The sequence below is a fragment of the Poromitra crassiceps genome (genome assembly GCF_964638095.1).
Source record: "Poromitra crassiceps genome assembly, chromosome: 2".
NCBI lineage: Eukaryota > Metazoa > Chordata > Actinopteri > Beryciformes > Melamphaidae > Poromitra > Poromitra crassiceps.
The window spans coordinates 42,872,962-42,895,054 of NC_139624.1; the positions used below are offsets into that span (position 1 = coordinate 42,872,962).

The 22,093-nt window shown below is 46.6% G+C and overlaps 1 protein-coding gene across 1 annotated transcript in view; it reads left to right on the top strand.

Annotated features, from left to right (window-relative positions):
* LOC310799610 (uncharacterized protein) overlaps positions 1–22,093 on the top strand; it is a gene marked incomplete at its 5' end in the record, with an annotated part of 156,765 nt that overhangs the window by 10,914 nt on the left and 123,758 nt on the right. Inside the window, one exon of the mRNA XM_083662199.1 lies at positions 19,033–19,173. Within this exon, the coding sequence (XP_083518325.1) occupies positions 19,033–19,173 (141 nt within the window). The remainder of the gene's footprint in view (positions 1–19,032; positions 19,174–22,093) is intronic.

Sequence of the window (22,093 nt, forward strand, 5' to 3'; positions counted from 1 at the left end):
AATTTTTAGATAAAAGTCAAAATTCTCAGATTGAAGTCAGAATTCTGCGGGGGGAAAGAAGCATACTGTTACATGTGATATCACTGACGATGTCACTGATGATATTATCGATGGTGTACCGGAATTTGAATGTCTCGGGTCCCCAAAAAAGGTTGCCCTACACCTATCTGTCAAAAGTGACTGAAATGAGTCTCAATATTAGGTATTGAGACTCCTTGCTTCCTCATTCATGTGATGTGTCCTTCAAAGTTTCACTCTCTCTTCTTTCACCCCTCACTTTTTAGTTTGCGACCAGCAGCCCTATAGGTCGCTCTGTCGCTTGGTCCACACACATTTCCCCACCCTTTAACGGGCACAGTTTTCACTCTAGGAGGCTGAAATTTGACATGGAGGTTGTGTGTGTGTGTGTGTGTGTTTGTGTCCATGCCAATTGACTAAAAGGGAACCGTGAGGAGGAGGGGGGCTGGGGGGGTGGCGTGGCAGATGCAGAGTAGGGTGGGTTACCCCTGCCATCCTGCATTTCGGATATTCACATTTGTGGTCGCAGCTATTGCGAATTTGCGCTTCTTTTGTCTTTTTTTTCTGTTTTTTGAATCCTGTCATTCACTCTCTTATTATAGTCTTGCCTTCCTATAACAGAATTGGTCTGTTTCGGCCATCGTCCCCTTGTCTCCTCATGCATCCTCTCTCTAGCATTCTGTTCCACATGCTGTCAAATTCCCTCCATCGCTCCCTATTCCTGCCCCCTCCCCCCTCCCCCCTCATTCACAACTGTCAAATGGCTTCATAAAACAAGCCAGAGAGATGATGAGAGAGATTGCAGTCCTAATGGCGTGACACGGAGCATTGTCCAACGCCCTTTTGATAAATGAATTTAATCGAGCACTTGCTCTGTGGTGAACCATGCTAATTTGGCACGCCACCCCAAACAAAGATGTCTCCCACTAATTGAGGTCAGGTCGGACGGGTTGAGAGGAGTGTGTACATACGTGTAACTGTACATGTGCGTGCGTGCATGCGTGCATGTGTGTTGGTGACAGAGTGAACTCCTCCATCTGTGGACCGCGCGCGTGTGTGTCTGTGTGTGTGTGTGTGTGTGTGTGTGTGCATGCCTGCCTGCCCACTGGGACTTGAGTTGATACCCTCTTCTGGGAGCTGGTAATGGTGGTCTTTCCCTCTGAGAGTCCATGTGGTGTGTCTGGTGACGGAAAGTTAGTGGCACTTGTTTGCCTGCATGGTGCAGTGAGACTTGTGCCCTACACTGTAGCATGCTTACATGGTGCAGTGAGACTTGTGCCCTACACTGTAGCATGCTTACATGGTGCAGTGAGACTTGTGCCCTACACTGTAGCATGCTTACATGGTGCAGTGAGACTTGTGCCCTACTGTAGCATGCTTACATGGTGCAGTGAGACTTGTGCCCTACACTGTAGCATGCTTACATGGTGCAGTGAGACTTGTGCCCTACTGTAGCATGCTTACATGGTGCAGTGAGACTTGTGCCCTACACTGTAGCATGCTTACATGGTGCAGTGAGACTTGTGCCCTACACTGTAGCATGCTTACATGGTGCAGTGAGACTTGTGCCCTACACCGTAGCTTGCTTACATGGTGCAGTGAGACTTGTGTCCTACACTGTAGCATGGCTACATGGTGCAGTGAGACTTGTGCCCTACACTGTAGCATGCTTACATGGTGCAGTGAGACTTGTGCCCTACACTGTAGCATGCTTACATGGTGCAGTGAAACTTGTGCCCTACACTGTAGCATGCTTACATGGTGCAGTGAGACTTGTGCCCTACACTGTAGCATGCTTACATGGTGCAGTGAGACTTGTGCCCTACACTGTAGCATGCTTACATGGTGCAGTGAGACTTGTGCCCTACACTGTAGCATGCTTACATGGTGCAGTGAGACTTGTGCCCTACTGTAGCATGCTTACATGGTGCAGTGAGACTTGTGCCCTACACTGTAGCGGTGCCGCGTCTATGTGCCGACAGGCCGCAGTGCCGACAGGTCGCAATGCCGATAGCCCACAAGCAGAACCAGCTGAGCGAGGCGGCATGCAGCGTGTCTGTGGAGCTAACCTCTCCCAGCCCCCACGCCAAACCTAACCTCCCCCCATGCCTAAACCTAACCTCCCCCAGACCCTAACCCAAAACCTAACCTCTACCAGCCCCCACGCCAAACCTAACCTCCCCCCATGCCATGCCTAAACCTAACCTCCCCCAGACCCTAACCCAAAACCTAACCTCTCCCACCTCCACGCCTAAACCTAAGGTCGGCATTGCGGGTGGTCGGCATAGCGGGTGGTCGGCATAGCGGGTGGACCCCCACTGTAGCATGCTTACATGGTGCAGTGAGACTTGTGCCCTACACTGTAGCATGCTTACATGGTGCAGTGAGACTTGTGCCCTACACTGTAGCATGCTTTCATGGTGCAGTGAGACTTGTGCCCTACACCGTAGCTTGCTTACATGGTGCAGTGAGACTTGTGTCCTACACTGTAGCATGGCTACATGGTGCAGTGAGACTTGTGCCCTACACTGTAGCATGCTTACATGGTGCAGTGAGACTTGTGCCCTACACTGTAGCATGCTTACATGGTGCAGTGAAACTTGTGCCCTACACTGTAGCATGCTTACATGGTGCAGTGAGACTTGTGCCCTACACTGTAGCATGCTTACATGGTGCAGTGAGACTTGTGCCCTACACTGTAGCATGCTTACATGGTGCAGTGAGACTTGTGCCCTACACTGTAGCATGCTTACATGGTGCAGTGAGACGTGTGCCCTACACTGTAGCATGCTTACATGGTGCAGTGAGACTTGTGCCCTACACTGTAGCATGCTTACATGGTGCAGTGAGACTTGTGCCCTACACTGTAGCATGCTTACATGGTGCAGTGAGACTTGTGTCCTACACTGTAGCATGCTTACATGGTGCAGTGAGACTTGTGCCCTACACTGTAGCATGTTTACATGGTGCAGTGAGACTTGTGCCCTACACTGTAGCATGCTTACATGGTGCAGTGAGACTTGTGCCCTACACTGTAGCATGCTTACATGGTGCAGTGAGACTTGTGCCCTACACTGTAGCATGCTTACATGGTGCAGTGAGACTTGTGCCCTACACTATAGCATGCTTACATGGTGCAGTGAGACTTGTGCCCTACACTGTAGCATGCTTACATGGTGCAGTGAGACTTGTGCCCTACACCGTAGCATGGTTACCATCCCACTTTTGCCATCACAATTATAATGGGGATCTGTGTGTGAGTGAGGTCAATGTGAAAATTGAAACGGCAAGGGCACTTTACGCTCAAATTACTGCACCTCAATTGCACTCACATTCTATGCATGGAAATGGATCTGCAGTGCTGAGTTCAGTCGCTTAAATAAACATTATTGACATGTTTAGAACGACCCCTGCTGTTTAGCCTCCCATCATTGATATTATTGGCGTGTTTACAATAAGTTGAGTGGCCGTGCATCTGTCGTCCTCGGGATATCCATATGTTCACGATTGATCCGGAAATAATGCGAGAAATGCCTTTAGACAGCAATATGCTCACAGGTCATTAGGGACGAGAGGGAGATAGAAAGAGAGAGAGAGACAGATGTTGAAGGAGGGCTGAAGGAGGAGAAAGGGAGGGAGGGAAAGAGGGAGGGAGGGAGAGGCATTCAAGGGGCTTTTGAAATATATGATTATTGGTCATAGTGATCCATTCAACGCAAGAGAAGTCACTTCACAACCATTTAAAGAAGAAAATCTGAGATTTGACTTTGAAGGCTAGTCTATGTTAGCATCTATGTTTTCCCATCAAGGTTATACTGGCAAATACAATACCAGTGCCTGATTCAACAAGTTTTTTCTTTGAAAAGATTAATCACAGATGAAACCTTGTAGATGATCTTTCTTGACCACAAAACTCATACAGTACATGCAGTAGATTCCACACCATGTCAATTGTAGTGTAGCAGTTAAACTATAATTACCCTATTAAACCGGAGGGACAAACCCCATCTTTATTTGTCACAAACACCATTGTGGCATGCACACATGTGCACGGCAGCCAGTACACACACACACATGCTTTGTAGGCGCCATGAAATTTGTCATCCGCGTTGGCAGCTGCAGGGAAGCTCCCAACTTCTTCCAACCGCCGCTGGTCAGACAACGATCTTCTGCATGTTTTTAGTGGGGGATTATATATGGAGGAAAAGCCAGGGGAGCACAGGGAGAACATGCAAACTCAACACAGAAAGGGCCTTTTGACTATTGGAACGAGACTGGCAGCCATTGTGTTGAAGAGTCTGGTGGATCACAGTTGGGACTCCACAAGTTGTACTAATGCATAACTGATTTACTAAGAGATTGTACGGACCACAATAGAGGTGCTCAAGTGTTAACGCTGCTATATTATAAAATGTTTGATTTGGATGCTGTCTCCGAGGGGGGTGATCCCCCATTCTTTATTTGAATGTATTTTATTTTATTTTACACTATTTTGTCTGTTTAGATGTGTAACGTGGCATCCCCCCTTTTTTGTGTTTGTGGTTAGTTAGTTGGTTTAATTAGTTAGTTAACTTGGTGGCTTTTATTGTCTTGTGTGTTATCAGAAAATTCAATAAAAGATATTTGAAAAAAAAGGGCCTTTTGACAAGATAGCCCATCTGGGCAGTATAGGCACTCATGACATGGGGGACATACAGTACGCCCTCGGCGCCCACATCATCCCAGGCGGGAATCGAACCCAGGACCCTCTAGCTGTGACAGCCACACTGTGCCACCGTGCCCCCACTATGCACACTAAACATAACCACCTTGCATGCAATAGATACATGTGTCTAGGATGCAGTATATGGATACTGTCCATAGCATAGAATCACATTGATCACATGAAGAGTCTTTAAAATAATTTAGTTTTCATGTTTCAGAAATTCATATATTTTAAGTTGAAATTTTAATTCATATACAGTAGAGCTATTTCCTATATTCATTTGTAATGTACCTTATTCCCTGTATGCGTTGGCAGCACTCAATACTACAGTACTGTACTTCATTCCTGCCAATAAAGCTTTTTCTGTTTTACCTGTACATACACTCATATTTATTTGCATGGTTACGGCAGGTAGCCAGTCAGACTGCCAGTGCGCAGATACAAGGTGGCCAGTTGCCCCCGGGCCATCAGGTAGCTACACTAATATGCAGTAAGACACAGCTCCTGATTATAGAGAGCATCAATTTCACTAGGATGATATTTACATACTGGCCAATATTCTATCATTATGAATATCAGGGTCAGGAGAGGCGTGCTGGCAGCAGCTGAGAGACAGTTTTGACACGTATCTCTCTCAATGGTCTATTTCACAAAACCTTGATGGGAAGTGTCGTCTTGGTAAGTCAAGGTGCACTTTCTCATTTGTCAAACGGGGGTGGAGGGTTGGTTTAGAAGGGGGAGGAACTAAGGCCCATTAAAATCCCAGTGGGAGGGCTCATGCATATTTAAGTGGGTTAGATTAAGGGTTGGTTTGCTGCGAGTCATGAGTGCCAACCAAGGCAGAACCTTTCTCGGTGACATGTCATTAACCCTTTGATTGACTAATGGGTGGGGGTATGAGCTAATGTAGCCATTTCTCACTGCACACGGCGGAGGTGTGTGTGTGCTACGCTTCAACAGCGGCACGTGTGTGTGTGTGTGTGTGTGTGTGTGTGTGTGTGTGTGTGTGTGTTTGTGTGTGTGTGAGGGGCCCTGAAAAATGGACTGGAGGTGAAAAGGTCAAACTGGCACTGGCAGAAGCTAGCAATCATGCTTGGTGTGACACTTCTATCTGGCAGCGTTTTGTTTTGTCTGCCTTTATAGGCATACATGGACCATACATGTAGGACTAGCGTTGGTACTACTCTTCTCTGTTTATCAAGGTGTAATGGTGAAATTAAATCTCCATTTCCCTTTAGGGGTTTATATTTTTCCTATTCATACATCTACTTATTCTTACTAATTTTATCTTTAACACATTCACTGCCAGCCGTTTTTTTTTTTACTGTAGGTAGCTTCTGCCAGAGTTTTTTTTTGAGGATTCTGGCTCATTTTACAAGAGCCGAGGATTATTTTCTGCTTGGACTTTGTGAACACAAAGTTCACAAAAGTACTAATAGAATGTGTGCTTTCTCTGTCTAAAAGAGTTAGTTTGTAGAGTTAGTAGTTATGTAGATATTAGCCGTTGAGTACAGCATGGTTTCAGCGTCTGAGACTGAAAGCTGAGATAATCGCAGTTTTGTGAAATTCAATCAAACAGGCAGAACAGTCACTTTAACCATTTATTTTTGGCATCAGTGAGAGATCAGACATCTAAACAATATAGTTCTGAACGCCCTCTCCTTCAAACTCCTCCCTCCGTGGGCGTGTCTGGTGGCTTTCAGCAGCGTTTGTCACAAGCAAGTTTCTACTGCCTGTCTGAGCAGTGAGCAGCCTCCCTCCCTGGCGGCCCCCTCGTCGGCGAGTGTGGATGGGGCTCACTCGTTTCTTGGGGTTGAGAGCTTTGATGAAGCTTTGTGCGATTCTAGGCTTTATGCTGCGTGTTTCAAAGTGTGTTTTCCACCCAGTCTATTTTTGGAACCCCCGTGCCGTGCGCCCGTGTGCACCAGCGTGAAAGCGTTTTCGCCTACAGTATGAGAATGAGGCTCGTTCGTTTCTGGGTTTTCGGTTGAGCTCAGCTGGAATGAAGCTGCGTGCGATTCTGCGCTTTCTGCTGGTGTTTCAAAGTGTGTTTCACCCATAATCTATTATGCAAATTTGCAATCCCCCACCGCCAGCTCCCAGCGCGATAATGCGCGAAAGCGAAAGCGTTTTCGCCAATCCATTTTACAGTATGAGAGAATGGTTTCCTCGCGCGTTCCCCTGCAGTTTTGGCTCGGCTTTTTCTAGTCTGGAGAGCACTGTCGCCACTTAGTGGGTCGGTGGAATGGGTTGTACACGTTCGGTGGCTCCAATATTTTTATAGGAGACGTGGGGGGCGTTGATCCACGTCCCACCGTCAATTTTTTTTTTTTTTTTTTAAGACGAGATATCTCGTCATTGGCAGTCAACCGTTGGATTTTGTAAGACGAGATATCTCGTCAATGGCAGTGAACGTGTTAATACATTTATACTTTTATACATTGTATTAACATGTATTTGCATTTACCTAGTTTTCTTATTTCTCATATACTCAGTGTGTTGTATGAACAAATTCTGTATCATGAGGTAAAGCTATGGTCGGGCCTGGCCTAAACCCAATATAATTTGTCTACTCTGCTTTCCTCCTTCTGAGATAATAACTTGATAATAACCCTGACTGAGGGTGCATATTGTTTAATAGATAGCCCCACTTCCTTATCATGGGCCCCCCTTTCCTTAGCTCTTTCTCTCTCTCTGTCCGCTTGGTTATGTGTCCGGTTGAGTCAGGTACACTTATGGGTGTCATGTGCTGAACCAGACTTCTGCCGGAGGGGGTCTCCATCGGCCCATTGTTTATGTCTACCAAATTAATCGGGAAATACATGTGTGTATGGGGTGGACTTTTGACCTAGCTGAAACTTCCCCTTTTCCAGGACATCGGGCTATTGTACTGTTTGTCATTATGAAAATCATGTGCTCTGGGATATTGCTGTACTGATGATAACTGCATTAACTCTTGTATTATTGTATTGTAATGATGCACCATAAGAGACTGCCTCTGAGTGCAGCTGCTGCTTTTTCCTTCATACTCAGACGCAGTTTGGGTCGGACAGGAAACAGACAGCGGCAACCTTTTATACTCTGTGTGATAAATAAAAACCAACAAAGATATTTTCTCGTCTTTGGACATTTCTTTTATTCAGTTCAGTGAAGAGTTCTATTTTTTCCGTGACACAAGGTTATTCTCATGTATTCTTATGTCTTCTTATTATGTAATAATGTGTGTTTACACCACGGGTCCAACCAGGATTATTCCCAGGTTGATTTTAGGTATGAAAGTGTTAACCCAGGTTGCCTCATGATCAGCGAGTGAGGACACTCAGGACAGCCCATAGACTTATAAGCTACACCCAGGTGAGAGAGAAAAGCAACACACTCGTCTCTCCAGTGCATGCTCTTTAAAGTGGAAATTATTTAACCAGAAACACATTTTTGTTCTGAGCTTTTAAAATTAGTTTCTGCTGGATTTTTAACACTTACATGTAATATAACATGGGTCCGTGTAGCCTATAATTCATTTCAGAATTGTGAATATCGATTTTCTTTCTGCCTGTGTTCGGGGGAGAGAGAGAGCCGCCTTAAGCTACATTGTTTTCTCATCAAGGCAATGTAAATAGGATTCTAATTTCAGCCATGGCAATGATGTTGAGAACAGCCCAGCGTGAAGCCAGAGAGGCAGAGGAAAACATCCAACAAGCTGTCCTACACACAGCCTTGTACTGTAGGGAACAGGACACAGCACACAGAAACACTTCTTCACCTGTCATCTCTGTCTGAAAGTCTGTCTGTATGTATTTGTATCTGTTGTATCGGTCTGGCTGGCTTCTGTCTCTTTTGTCTTTCTGTAAACCAAAGAAAATGATAGAGCCCAAAGCCCCTTCTAAACATACAGTGAAATCCTGACCATTACCAGCTGCTAGCCGGTCAGCCTACATGTTTAGAAACAATTATCCGCTTTGTGCGCAGTCGCACTCCCGCGAGTGTGGATCATTACCATCCGAGCCCCTAGTATAGGGTCCACATCGCTGGCAGAGCGCCTGTAGTTTAGCAGCTCCCAGCTCATTATCTGGATCATGCTGTGAATGGGTGGGTGGTTAAATGGCACTTTAATACAAACCATTAATGTCCCCGTGCTATTTAATAATTTCATGAAAGGACATAGTTACGTGGCTGGATTATTTAGAAGAGAGCCAAATTGGTGAGTAAAAAAGTAAAAGTTGAACCGTTTCTTTTCTCCCATCTGACAGTTTGAAGATGCAACAAGGAGATGATAGCCTACTACTGCATTAGGCTATTGGGTGATAAGTACGGTCTGTGGTTAACAAAAGTTTATGAAACGTAAATGGGTTTTTTTATAAACACGATTTTTACAAAATGCTTCAAAAGGCATAAAAGTGATTCACGTTTGTGAAGATGATCATGCTGACACAAAGGCCGCAGTTTCATAAACTTTTGTTAACCACAGACCTTATTTTATGCATTTCAGTGAAATCCCCATTCTAAAACCCCATTGACTTTTCCAAGTAGGATCGAGGAAGTTTCCGCCTTCCATGCTACTTCTGGATTCATTCCTGCAGTTCTCGTGCTTTATATCTCTCCTATCTCAGATCTCCTCCTAATCTGGCTATAATTACTTGGTGAGCTTCTCCTCCATCCTCCACCTTAAAGGCCACAACAGACTCGTCCGTCAGAGCCTCGCCCCGCCCTCCGTCGGCTGACGGGGGCTGCTCCAAAATGTAACTCAGCGGCGACGATACGTGCGTGACGTCAGCTGCACGAGAGTTGTGATTGGCCGTTGCCATGGGCCTGTAACAGAGATCTCCGAGGTAGTCAGCGGAGACCTGATGTGATTGAGTCCTTACCATCCTCATCGTCGTAAAGTCGCCTTCGAAACATGACGTTAGATTATAACGAACTAGTTGTGTGGCTTAGCCTTCCCAAATGTTGAGGGTCATTTTTAAAAATTTAATACATAGAATTGTGAACGTTACATTCAATTTCATTCAGACTGCCTGGCACTCAATCGCCGCCATTTTCCCACGGAGCTTCCACAGGAGGAGGGAGGGTGGGAGGAGGGAGGGTGTAGTGACGTCCTAGCATGTAGGGCTCGCTGGCGCCGGCAGACGGCAAGACGGCTCCAATTCGAGGCGGACGGACGAGTCTGTTGTGGCCTTAAGGCCTCATCTTCCACATGACCTTCCCACTTCACAGTCACCTCCACAACAAAAGAACATTTCACAGTTCACAAAGTACACAAACTTCACACAAACTAAGCAATAAAAGCATTTGGGGGATGCAGTAGACTATGTCAAACTAAGCAATAAAAGCATTTGGGGGATGCAGTAGACTAAGACAAACTAAGCAATAAAAGCATTTGGGGGATGCATTAGACTAAGACAAACTAAGCAATAAAAGCATTTGGGGGATGCAGTAGACTAAGACAAAGTAAGCAATAAAAGCGTTTGGGGGATGCAGTAGACTATGTCAAACTAAGCAATAAAAGCATTTGGGGGATGCAGTAGACTAAGACAAACTAAGCAATAAAAGCATTTGGGGGATGCATTAGACTAAGACAAACTAAGCAATAAAAGCATTTGGGGGATGCAGTAGACTATGTCAAACTAAGCAATAAAAGCATTTGGGGGATGCAGTAGACTAAGACAAACTAAGCAATAAAAGCGTTTGGGGGATGCAGTAGACTATGTCAAACTAAGCAATAAAAGCATTTGGGGGATGCAGTAGACTATGTCAAACTAAGCAATAAAAGCATTTGGGGGATGCATTAGACTAAGACAAACTAAGCAATAAAAGCATTTGGGGGATGCAGTAGACTAAGACAAACTAAGCAATAAAAGCATTTGGGGGATGCATTAGACTAAGACAAACTAAGCAATAAAAGCATTTGGGGGATGCAGTAGACTAAGACAAACTAAGCAATAAAAACGTTTGGGGGATGCAGTAGACTATGTCAAACTAAGCAATAAAAGCATTTGGGGGATGCAGTAGACTAAGACAAACTAAGCAATAAAAGCATTTGGGGGATGCAGTAGACTATGTCAAACTAAGCAATAAAAGCATTTGGGGGATGCAGTAGACTAAGACAAACTAAGCAATAAAAGCATTTGGGGGATGCATTAGACTAAGACAAACTAAGCAATACAAGCATTTGGGGGATGCATTAGACTAAGACAAACTAAGCAATAAAAGCATTTGGGGGATGCATTAGACTAAGACAAACTAAGCAATAAAAGCATTTGGGGGATGCAGTAGACTAAGACAAACTAAGCAATAAAAGCATTTGGGGGATGCAGTAGACTAAGACAAACTAAGCAATAAAAGCATTTGGGGGATGCAGTAGACTAAGACAAACTAAGCAATAAAAGCATTTGGGGGATGCATTAGACTAAGACAAACTAAGCAATAAAAGCATTTGGGGGATGCATTAGACTAAGACAAACTAAGCAATAAAAGCATTTGGGGGATGCAGTAGACTAAGACAAACTAAGAAATACAAGTATGGGAAGTACAAAGAGATATTGCTGTGCTTTCACAGAACTTGCACTCAACTTTGGTTATATTGGAGAACAGGGCTGGACTGGGACCAAAAAAGCTACCTGCCATGTGTCGGCCCAATTTTTCGAGCTCGCGCTCGCTTCGCTCACGCTCGCATGGGTTGGGGATTTACTTATAAAGCCACATGTTATGACCCGGTCTAGGGGTTTTAGGTGTAATGATGTTGCAGCATTGAATAAACGTGCCCAGTGAGAACTCAACGTTTACTTATTAAATAGACATAAGTACAGTACTGTTGTTGAGGCTATAATAAAGGACTGTATGATACTATAACTTGCTGGTTCTGATTGGATTTAAACTTCGCTCCAGGTGTGTCTGTTAAAACACGGAAGCAGACAACTTATCTTCTTTCAAGACTTTTACTTGACTGAGCAATGGTCAGACATGGGCGTGGTTTACATGTGTATGTGGTTCTGTAAAGAAATAAAATATATATATACATTATTATAATTACAGTAATAAACTAGTCCACCACAAAGCCTATAGCATCAGTTATACATATATCCATCTATGCATACATACACACAGTATATACACTATATACTGACATAAACTATTGTATATTCACTACATACATAGCCAGCATATCAGCCTCCATATCAACATACATGTACATATATCGTGGAAATAACAATCACTAATAATTACTATTACTTGCCTAAGCTTGATACAATAAAACTATTTAAATGTGCACCAAACCACAAACCACTATGAATTATACAATACTAATGCAGGGCAAACATCTATTTCTAATATAATCTTAGTCATAGCATAGTCTCCACAATGCACCCGACAGGCACGGAGTATGGCATTCCATCAATTATTCAATTAATGAAAGTTAACGTTTAACTTAAGTTCAGGAGCTGGGCCACGCCTCAACCACTCCCCCAACTTCCTAACCACCCCTCTAAACCACTCCTCTAATTACGTGGCAATATTACTACACCTGGTTAACCTGCCTCACCCTGTTTGTCTCGATCTCTCGACCCACCCTCCCTCCCTTGTATATCTCATCCCTCAATCCCCTATCCCCCTCAACCCTTAACTCATTGAATGCCATGGACGTCCTTCGACGTCCAATTAAATAGTGACGTAGAATGCCACGGACGTCCTTCGACGTCCAATGCGTTTTTTGACGGTGGGACGTCGATCAAAGCCTTCCGCAGCTCCTGTACAACTATAGTAGCTATTGGAGGTGTATAACCTATTTTACGGACTCATTAGGTGGCGACAGTGCTTGCTCGGTGCAGTCCAGATTAGAGACAGGTCCGAGAAACAGCCTAAAAGCCGTGGATCAAAGACAACCCGATGCATGCTCCCAGAGCCATTTGCTCTGTCGCGGGAGCTGACATTGGCTCCGAACAGGAGTCAATCCGCGCTCACAACTGAGCCCCTCTGTCCCTGTCTGTCTGTCTGTCTGTCTGTATAGTTTCTCCACCCGATTAGCAGACAGGAAAGCAGCCCCTGACGCCAAACCATTCAGCAATCCGGGTTGGCTCTTCCCTGCTGTGGCGCTGAGAGCCGACAGCAGCACACAAACGCAGCACTCCGAAAATATAATGGTTGCGTGAGGCTGTGTGCAGTGTGGGGAGGAGTTTACGGGGGGAGGGGGGGAGGGGGGTGGTGCACGCAGGGCATCACACAACAACTACGTCACTACATCAGAAAATATTATCTTCAGACTCAGTGAATGTGCTTGAAATGCTGCATTTCACAAAAGGCGGATTATCTCAGCTAATAATTTGAAAAGCCTGAAAACGCTGAAAACAACCTATCTTCTCCGGCTCATAACTAAAGAACGGAAAATGGTATCAATAAACTTTTTTTTGCTGATGATACAATAGAGCCAGCTCGTTCTTGTGCGTGTTCGGTGTTTACATAGTAATATCACACAATATTCTGTGGGCCTCGAGAAATCACTGAAAACGCTCTGAAAACTCTGGCACTGGGAGCATCCGTTCTCCAAAAGTGGCTGGCACTGAATGAGTTAAAGGAGAATTTCGGTTTTTTACACCACGGTCCTCATTTCCAGTTTAGAATATGATGTTTTACTCACCGAAATAGTTTTGCGTCATTCTGATGCCCAGGGAAGATTTTGAGCTCCGAGTACACTCTTCAAACAGGCTAGAACCGCTAGAACGTGAGCCCACGGGGCATTCTGCACGGCAGTGCACGCGCTCTCTAAATGACACTTTTTCTGTCAGATCACGGTTCATTATGGTTGTAAATATAATTATCTAGCTAATAGCTACAAGCTAGGCTAACAACAACACCGGAGTCAGCGTTGATCTGCCCCGGTGGGGTTACAGTGCGTATCGTCCCCCTCTGTGAAACCACTTCTTCAGAGAAACCACAGAAGGGGGACGATATGCACTGTAACCCCACCGGGGCAGATCAACGCTGACTCCGGTGTTGTTGTTAGCCTAGCTTGTAGCTATTAGCTAGATAATTATATTTACAACCATAATGAACCGTGATCTGACAGAAAAAGTGTCATTTAGAGAGCGCGTGCACTGCCGTGCAGAATGCCCCGTGGGCTCACGTTCTAGCGGTTCTAGCCTGTTTGAAGAGTGTACTCGGAGCTCAAAATCTTCCCTGGGCATCAGAATGACGCAAAACTATTTCGGTGAGTAAAACATCATATTCTAAACTGGAAATGAGGACCGTGGTGTAAAAAACCGAAATTCTCCTTTAACATCCTCATTCCCTCTCACTAGGCACGGTGCATGCCTCTCCACGTCTCGTTCTTGGATCCATCCGGGGGGGCCTGAAATCTGCTCGGGCTGAAACACGCCTCACGCCAGACCCGCTCGGGCAGACCACGTCTGAGACGGAACCCCCACCCTGAGTCTCCCTCTGCCCCGGTCATCAGGACGTTCCCCCCGGAACACGTGACCTCCTGGAACAGACGGCTCATCTCACACCCACACTACACCATACACAACTCATTCTCTTCAGTAAAGAACCTTAACGATACTCTTGTTGTGGCGTGGTCCTTGCTAGTGAAACAGCCACATGTTAGAGTGCTGCAAACCCGAGGGTACCCTCGCGGGCCCCTCGGGCCTGCCAATACGGGCCAAGGCCGGGCTCGTTTTTTCTTTTTTTTTAATTAATAGGTCCGGGCCGGGCCGGGGTCGGGCCGTTTTTCAATAATTAAATAAAATAACGTTGTATTACTCGCTTGATTTTACACAGCAGAGCAGTCACACAAAGAGGAGGAGCGCACACTGCACAGACACTCGCCTAGCCACAGCCACACACACACAGACACACACACCCTCACCGTGACGTAGTCTGCCACTCCGTCAGCGTAAAAAACAACAACAAAACAAGCCGCGTGTGTCCGTGTCCGTGTCGTGAGAGAGAAATAAGATCGATGGACATAAAACAAAGTTTGCGAGGGGAGAGTTAAACAGTCCCCACTGCAGTAGGGAAAGCTCATTTCAACCTGTTCAAAATGAACCCATCTACCATACATTGTGAGGACACTAATGTGACGTTATTCAATGCAGCTATAAACGGTAAGTCTGCTGTTTTAATTTCGATATGCTTGAGTGACATAATGTTTCAGTTTGTGGGCATTGTTGCTGTTGGCAATTAAACGATCTAACGTTCTCTTTCTCGAGACATGTGTGGATGTTGATAGGCCACGGTAGCGTGTGTGAGAGGGGGAGAGAGAGACAGAGAGAAAGCTGCAGTGTTTGTCTTCATAGGCAACACAGTCTAGCAACGTTTTGTACCAACGAGTTCAGCAGCGCGGCAGCATGCACAGAGAGGGAGGGAGAGATGTGTCGTCATATCGTGATATTGATGTCGGGCCTCGCAACGGGCTCGGGCCAATTAATTTCATGACTCATCCGGGCCGGGTCGGGCACGGGCCTGCATGTCACGGGCCGGGGAGGGCTCGGGCCGAGATTTCAGGCCCGCGCAGCTCTCTACCACATGTACTAGGAGCGGAATCCATCACGCATGACGCATCCTTCTAGGGTAACCAAATCTCCAACATGAATATAAACTTATGCTTTACATTAACTGCAATTAACTGATAACTTAAACAGTGACATGACTTACAGGTCTCAGGGACGCACGCACACAGTACTAACTGAGATCAGTCTCTGAAGCGCGGACATGAACCATGCTCCTCACTCGCTTTCTTCTCTCTGTCCGCTCGCACTTCACCTCTCCAGCGCGTGCCCGCTACACTACAGCGCGTGCCCGCTACAGCACGAGTCCGTTCCAATCCCCAGCGCGTACCTGATCTGCATCCTCAGCAAACGGCGCTGATAGACGGCCTTTTGAACAAGTACTAAACATAACACAGATTTTTTTAAAGTCCAGACATTTCAGTCGCACACTGTGCGTCTCAGCAGCGCAGCATGTCAGCATGTGTGCGCGCTGCTCTCAGCAGGGTGTGTGCGTTGTGCACCCGCCTATACAGAGACACATAGCCTATTACTATCTTGCACATTGTGGAGTTAGAGGGAGCACCAACAACATCTTTGAACAACACGTCTGTTAGCAGAGTGGGTTAATGCAGCAGTTCTCGCGTGCACTCCCAGAGCAGCAGCAAGACGGAGGAAATAAATATAACACGAGGAACAGTTTCTCTTTCTCTCTCTGTGGTCAGAGACACACACAGACATACATACGTTTTCCGTGCATGTCATTGGCTGTCACCACCTGTGTTGCCTTCAGGTAACATCCTAAATTACAACGCTATACATTAGCATTGGTTAGAGGGCCACTCCAGAGACCAGAATCATTCATTATTGACGCCTGAATGGGCCGCTACCGACATACTTTTTCACCAACCTGACCGGCCCACTTACCCAGCGGCCCAGCGGCCATCGCACCGGTAAGAATACATTGCAGTCCAGCCGTGTTGGAGAACATTGTTTATCGAAAAGTAGAGGCATAAAGACAAACAAAGACAAGTTTGCCAGACATGAATTTGTGTGTGTGTGTGTGTGTGTGTGGGTATGTTTGTGTGTGTGTGTGTGTGTGTGTGTGTGTGTGTGTGCGTGCGCGCGAGTGTGTGTGTACGCACACACACACACACTTGAATGAGAGAATGTTTGGAGACAGGAGGAAGTGCAGAGAGTCCGAGATGCCTGAGGAAGTGAGATAATTGGGTGTGTGGAAACGCTAAGAAGCTGCTTTGGTTGCCACGGTGATAGACTTCGTATAAAACACTGACCAATCCAATCGTCTTATAGGAGGGAGGGAGTAAGAGAGAGAGAGAGACACACACACACACACACACACACACACAGACACACACACACACACACTGTACAACCAGACAAATAGGCAGAATTGGACCCAAACTCCAGCAGACAGCCAGACAAATACAACAGGCAGATACTCAAGGAAGTTAGGCAGAGATGGACAATAACTAACACACACACACACACACACACACACACACACACACACACACACACACACACACACACACACACACGCAAACAGGAAGGCAGACAAGAGAAAAGGGCTACAGAGTGAAAGAAAGCAGCGTTTCCTGTGGCCAGGGGAAACGGTGTGCTGGGGGACAGTGTTGTTCCAGAGAGATTATGAGGTACATGGGTGGCACAGATCCCATCAGGGCCTTAAGGCATGCAGGCTGAAGTCAGTCAAGTCACTAACACCTTCCCAACGCCCAGGGGAGCACTGACGCAATGACATTCACCACATTCAATCACCAACACGGCCTCCACATGCGCCTGTTTCATGGAAATAATGCAGAAATGGGAAAACAATCAAATTGGGGAGATTATGCTTTCTCCACTGGTTTGGCCTCATCTAAATTCAGTTCCCTTTGGACCTATGCAGGCATTTCCAGACATGCCTACCTGTAAGTGCTAACCTTGTTTCAGACATGCCTACCTGTAAGTGCTAACCTTGTTTCTGGACATGCCTACCTGTAAGTGCTAACCTTGTTTCAGACATGCCTACCTGTAAGTGCTAACCTTGTTTCAGACATGCCTACCTGTAAGTGCTAACCTTGTTTCAGACATGCCTACCTGTAAGTGCTAACCTTGTTTCAGACATGCCTACCTGTAAGTGCTAACCTTGTTTCAGACATGCCTACCTGTAAGTGCTAACCTTGTTTCTGACATGCCTACCTGTAAGTGCTAACCTTGTTTCAGACATGCCTACCTGTAAGTGCTAACCTTGTTTCAGACATGCCTACCTGTAAGTGCTAACCTTGTTTCTGGACATGCCTACCTGTAAGTGCTAACCTTGTTTCAGACATGCCTACCTGTAAGTGCTAACCTTGTTTCAGACATGCCTACCTGTAAGTGCTAACCTTGTTTCTGGACATGCCTACCTGTAAGTGCTAACCTTGTTTCAGACATGCCTACCTGTAAGTGCTAACCTTGTTTCAGACATGCCTACCTGTAAGTGCTAACCTTGTTTCTGGACATGCCTACCTGTAAGTGCTAACCTTGTTTCAGACATGCCTACCTGTAAGTGCTAACCTTGTTTCAGACATGGCTACCTGTAAGTGCTAACCTTGTTTCAGACATGCCTACCTGTAAGTGCTAACCTTGTTTCTGGACATGCCTACCTGTAAGTGCTAACCTTGTTTCTGACATGCCTACCTGTAAGTGCTAACCTTGTTTCAGACATGCCTACCTGTAAGTGCTAACCTTGTTTCTGGACATGCCTACCTGTAAGTGCTAACCTTGTTTCAGACATGCCTACCTGTAAGTGCTAACCTTCTTTCAGACATGCCTACCTGTAAGTGCTAACCTTGTTTCTGGGTACGACACAACGTTCCTAATTCAAACCCCTCTGGAATAGAGGCCATTCAATTGGGTGAAATGAAAGGAATACATTGTGCACTTGACATTCATAATACCCAGCATGCATGTCTCCATATTCCCAGACAAAGAGAGCATTCCTGCTGTAAGTCATTTAGGAACGGATGCTGGAAGTCCATTCTACAACCAGAGAAAAATCAATTGATGTTAATGGCCACCGGCTTTTCTTTAAGTAGTCTGCAGCGTTGCTAATGGCTTATATTAGCCAATCAGGTAGCAACATTGCTACGTATCGCACCTATCACTACTGTACCAGGTGGCAAGACAGCAAGACGTTTGCTTGTTGTGTGATTGCAGTATCTGCTTATATCAACAAGGAAATTCCAACAATTATGCATCGTTACTGTCCAGCTGTTTCTGCTATCATGTATAATGCATAATATTAGTCCGTGCACACATACTGTAGTGATATGGCATCTGCATAAATATAACTAAACTATAAATAAACAAACATAATATCATATGCCCATAGATCAATTTATTCCTTTCTCTTTCACTCTCTGTTGCACTCTCTGCTCCTGTGCGTGTGGCCGTGTGTGTGTGTGTGTGTGTGTGTGTGTGTGTGTGTGTGTGTGTGCGTGTGTGTTGATGGAAGGTGGACCATCATCTCCATGTGTCCCGTCCATCTGGCACCTGGTGAATCATGAGTCGAGGGGCATGCATCATCCAACGCCTGGCAGGGGCGGGAAGGAGGTCACTATGCTCTGTGTTACTGTAATGGACATGGGGTCCAGGACTAGGCCGGGGTGTGTGTGTGTGTGTGTGTGTGTGTGTGTGTGTGTGTGTGTGTGTGTGTGCGCGCGTGTCTCTCTGTGTATCTGGATGAACGGAGACCTTCATAAATGCCAGTGCTGTTACCGTCAGTCGGTCTCCAGAAACAGGCTGTGACCTCCAGGGTGTTGCTGACAGACGCATGGACAGCATGAGACGTGTGATCAGGGTGACCGACGCGTGGACAGCATGAGACGTGTGGAGAGCATGAGACGTGTGGACAGCATGAGACGTGTGGACAGCATGAGACGTGTGGACAGCATGAGACGTGTGGACAGGGTGACAGAAAAGGCAGACCCCCTCCTTGTCCCACCGCAGAGGTCATTAACTGGGACTGTGATCCACGACGCCGCTCATTACTGCTGGAACTGTGATCCACAATACAGACCGAGGCGTCGTGTCCGAGCTGCATCAGTAAGACAGACGGAGCCGTTTCACTGGTCATTACAGACAAGCCTACGGGTCAGTGGCTTCAGGGATGGCTGGAGCGAGGGGGGGAGTCTGGGGACCACAGGGCAGCAGACATATTGTCAGTCTGTGATTACAGGGCTGTGTCCATTCAATCATGCAATCAGTTGCTCGGTGTGTGTGTGTGTGTGTGTGTGTGTGTGTGTGTGTGTGTGTGTGTGTGCGTGCGTGCGTGTGTGTTGTGTGTGTGATTCTGCGCCTTTGTGTCTGTACCGTGTGTCATATACTGTAGGCAGCACACGTCAGCCCTGTACTGTCCTGCTATTTAATATTCATGGCCATTTCCATCCTGACTAATCCTATATTAAAAGCTGGGGAGCAGGAAGTCTGGCCCGTACCAAGCGACACGCCGTCGGCTGCCTGATTTTCCATCTGTTCGTTAGATCCTCTTCTCAATTGTGTCGGCAGCGCTCACTATTTGATTGCAGCCTCTTAGCTCGCCGCTTCACGTTTCTTCCAGCTGTTCCAGTAGGCAGCCTGTAATTGTGTGTTTGTGTGTGGCGTACTGCGTGCGTGTGTGCGCGTGTGTTTGTGTGTGGCGTGCTGCATGCATGTGTGTGTTTGTGTGTGGCGTGCTGCGTGCGTGTGTGCGCGTGTGTTTGTGTGTGGCGTGCTGCATGCATGTGTGTGTTTGTGTGTGGCGTGCTGCGTGCATGTGTGTGTTTGTGTGTGGCGTGCTGCATGTGTGTGTTTGTGTGTGGCATGTGTGCGTGTCTGTTTGTAAATGGTAAATGGACTGCATTTATATAGCGCTTTTATCCAAAGCGCTTTACAATGTGCCTACATTCACCCATTCACACACCGAAGGCGGCCAGCTGCCACGCAGGGTGCTGGCACAGCCATCGGGAGCAAATTGGGGTTCAGTGTCTTGCCCAAGGACACTTCGACATGCGGACTGCAGGAGCTGGGGATCGAACCACCGACCCTCTGATTAGTGGACGACCCGCTCTACCTCCTGAGCCATAGCCGCCTCGCCTGCCCCGCCTGTTTGTGTGTGGCGTGTTGCATGCATGTGTGTGTTTGTGTGTGGCGTGCTGCATGCATGTGTGTGTTTGTGTGTGGCGTGCTGCATGCATGTGTGTGTTTGTGTGTGGCGTGCTGCATGCATGTGTGTGTTTGTGTGTGGCGTGCTGCATGCATGTGTGTGTTTGTGTGTGGCGTGCTGCATGCATGCGTGTGTTTGTGTGTGGAGTGCTGCATGCATGTGTGCGTGTCTGTTTGTGTGTGGCGTGCTGTATGCATGTGTGTGTTTGTGTGTGGCGTGCTGCGTGCATGTGTGCGTGTGTGTTTGTGTGTGGCGTGCTGCATGCATGTGTGTGTTTGTGTGTGGCGTGCTGCGTGCATGTGTGTGTTTGTGTGTGGCGTGCTGCGTGCATGTGTGCGTGTGTGTTTGTGTGTGGCGTGCTGCATGCATGTGTGTGTTTGTGAGTGGCGTGCTGCGTGCATGTGTGTTTGTGTGTTTGTGTGTGGCGTGCTGCATGTTTGTGTGTGGCGTGCTGCCACACATGTGCGTGCTGCATGTGTGTGTTTGTGTGTGGCGTGCTGCGTGCATGTGTGCATGTGTATTTGTGTGTGGCGTGCTGCGTGCATGTGTGTGTGTGTGTTTGTGTCTGAGAGACAGAGAGAGGCTGGTGAGACACACAGAGACAGAGGCTGATGAGACATAGAGACAGAGGCTGGTGAGACACACAGAGACAGAGATGGAAAGTGAGAGACACACAGAGACAGAGAGAGGCTGGTGAGACACACAGAGACAGAGAGAGGCTGGTGAGACACACAGAGACAGAGAGAGGCTGGTGAGACACACAGAGACAGAGAGAGGCTGGTGAGACACACAGACACAGAGAGAGGCTGGTGAGACACACAGAGACAGAGAGAGGCTGGTGAGACACACAGAGACAGAGAGAGGCTGGTGAGACACACAGAGACAGAGATGGAGAGCGAGAGCAGCATTTGTTGTGAAAGACTAAGACCAAAATGCAGAGCGGCAAAACGCAGAGTGGCGAAACGCACAGCTGTGTGAGCCGAAGACGGCAATTAGGAAATGGGCTGTGAAATGGTTCGATAATGTCACCTCTCCTCTGACGGTTTGCTCAAATTGTTTGAAAATAACATATTTGGAACGGAGTGGCGGGCGGGCGGGTTAACGATGAACACGACGGGGCCGTGGCTTAACCGATGGCAGGCGGTGAAAATGAAGCGGCTGCCACAGCCGCTGGAAGACGAGCTCAGGGAGAAAAAACCCATCATGAAGTACTCCAAACTCAAAAGACGGCTAATAGCATTACATCGTCTCACTGCACAGGCAAAGAAGGGGAACTTTGACAGCCTATGAAAAACAAACTCACCTCATGAGATGCAGTGTTGTAAACAAGCTTTGTTTGTTTAAGCCTGTATAACTGGGGATGTGTATTTGACATATTCCACAGTTCATAGTGGTGTGTGTGTGTGTGTGTGTGTGTGTGTGTGTGTGTGTAATGTACTGTGCATTCGGCCCGTGTATTTGGCGGCCATCCGTTTTTCGGGGGAAGAGGAAGCGAAAAACGAAAAGCAAGACGTTTCCCGTTTTTTATTATCAAAGAAAAAACTTAGTCTACTGCATCCCCCAAACGACTCGTTATCCATTATCCGTTATCCAATTTAATTTGATGTACTTGTAAATGGAAATTGGGAATTAAAATACGCATGTGGAAAACTCCTTTCTCAATTTTGTATTCGTTTCTTCTCTGTG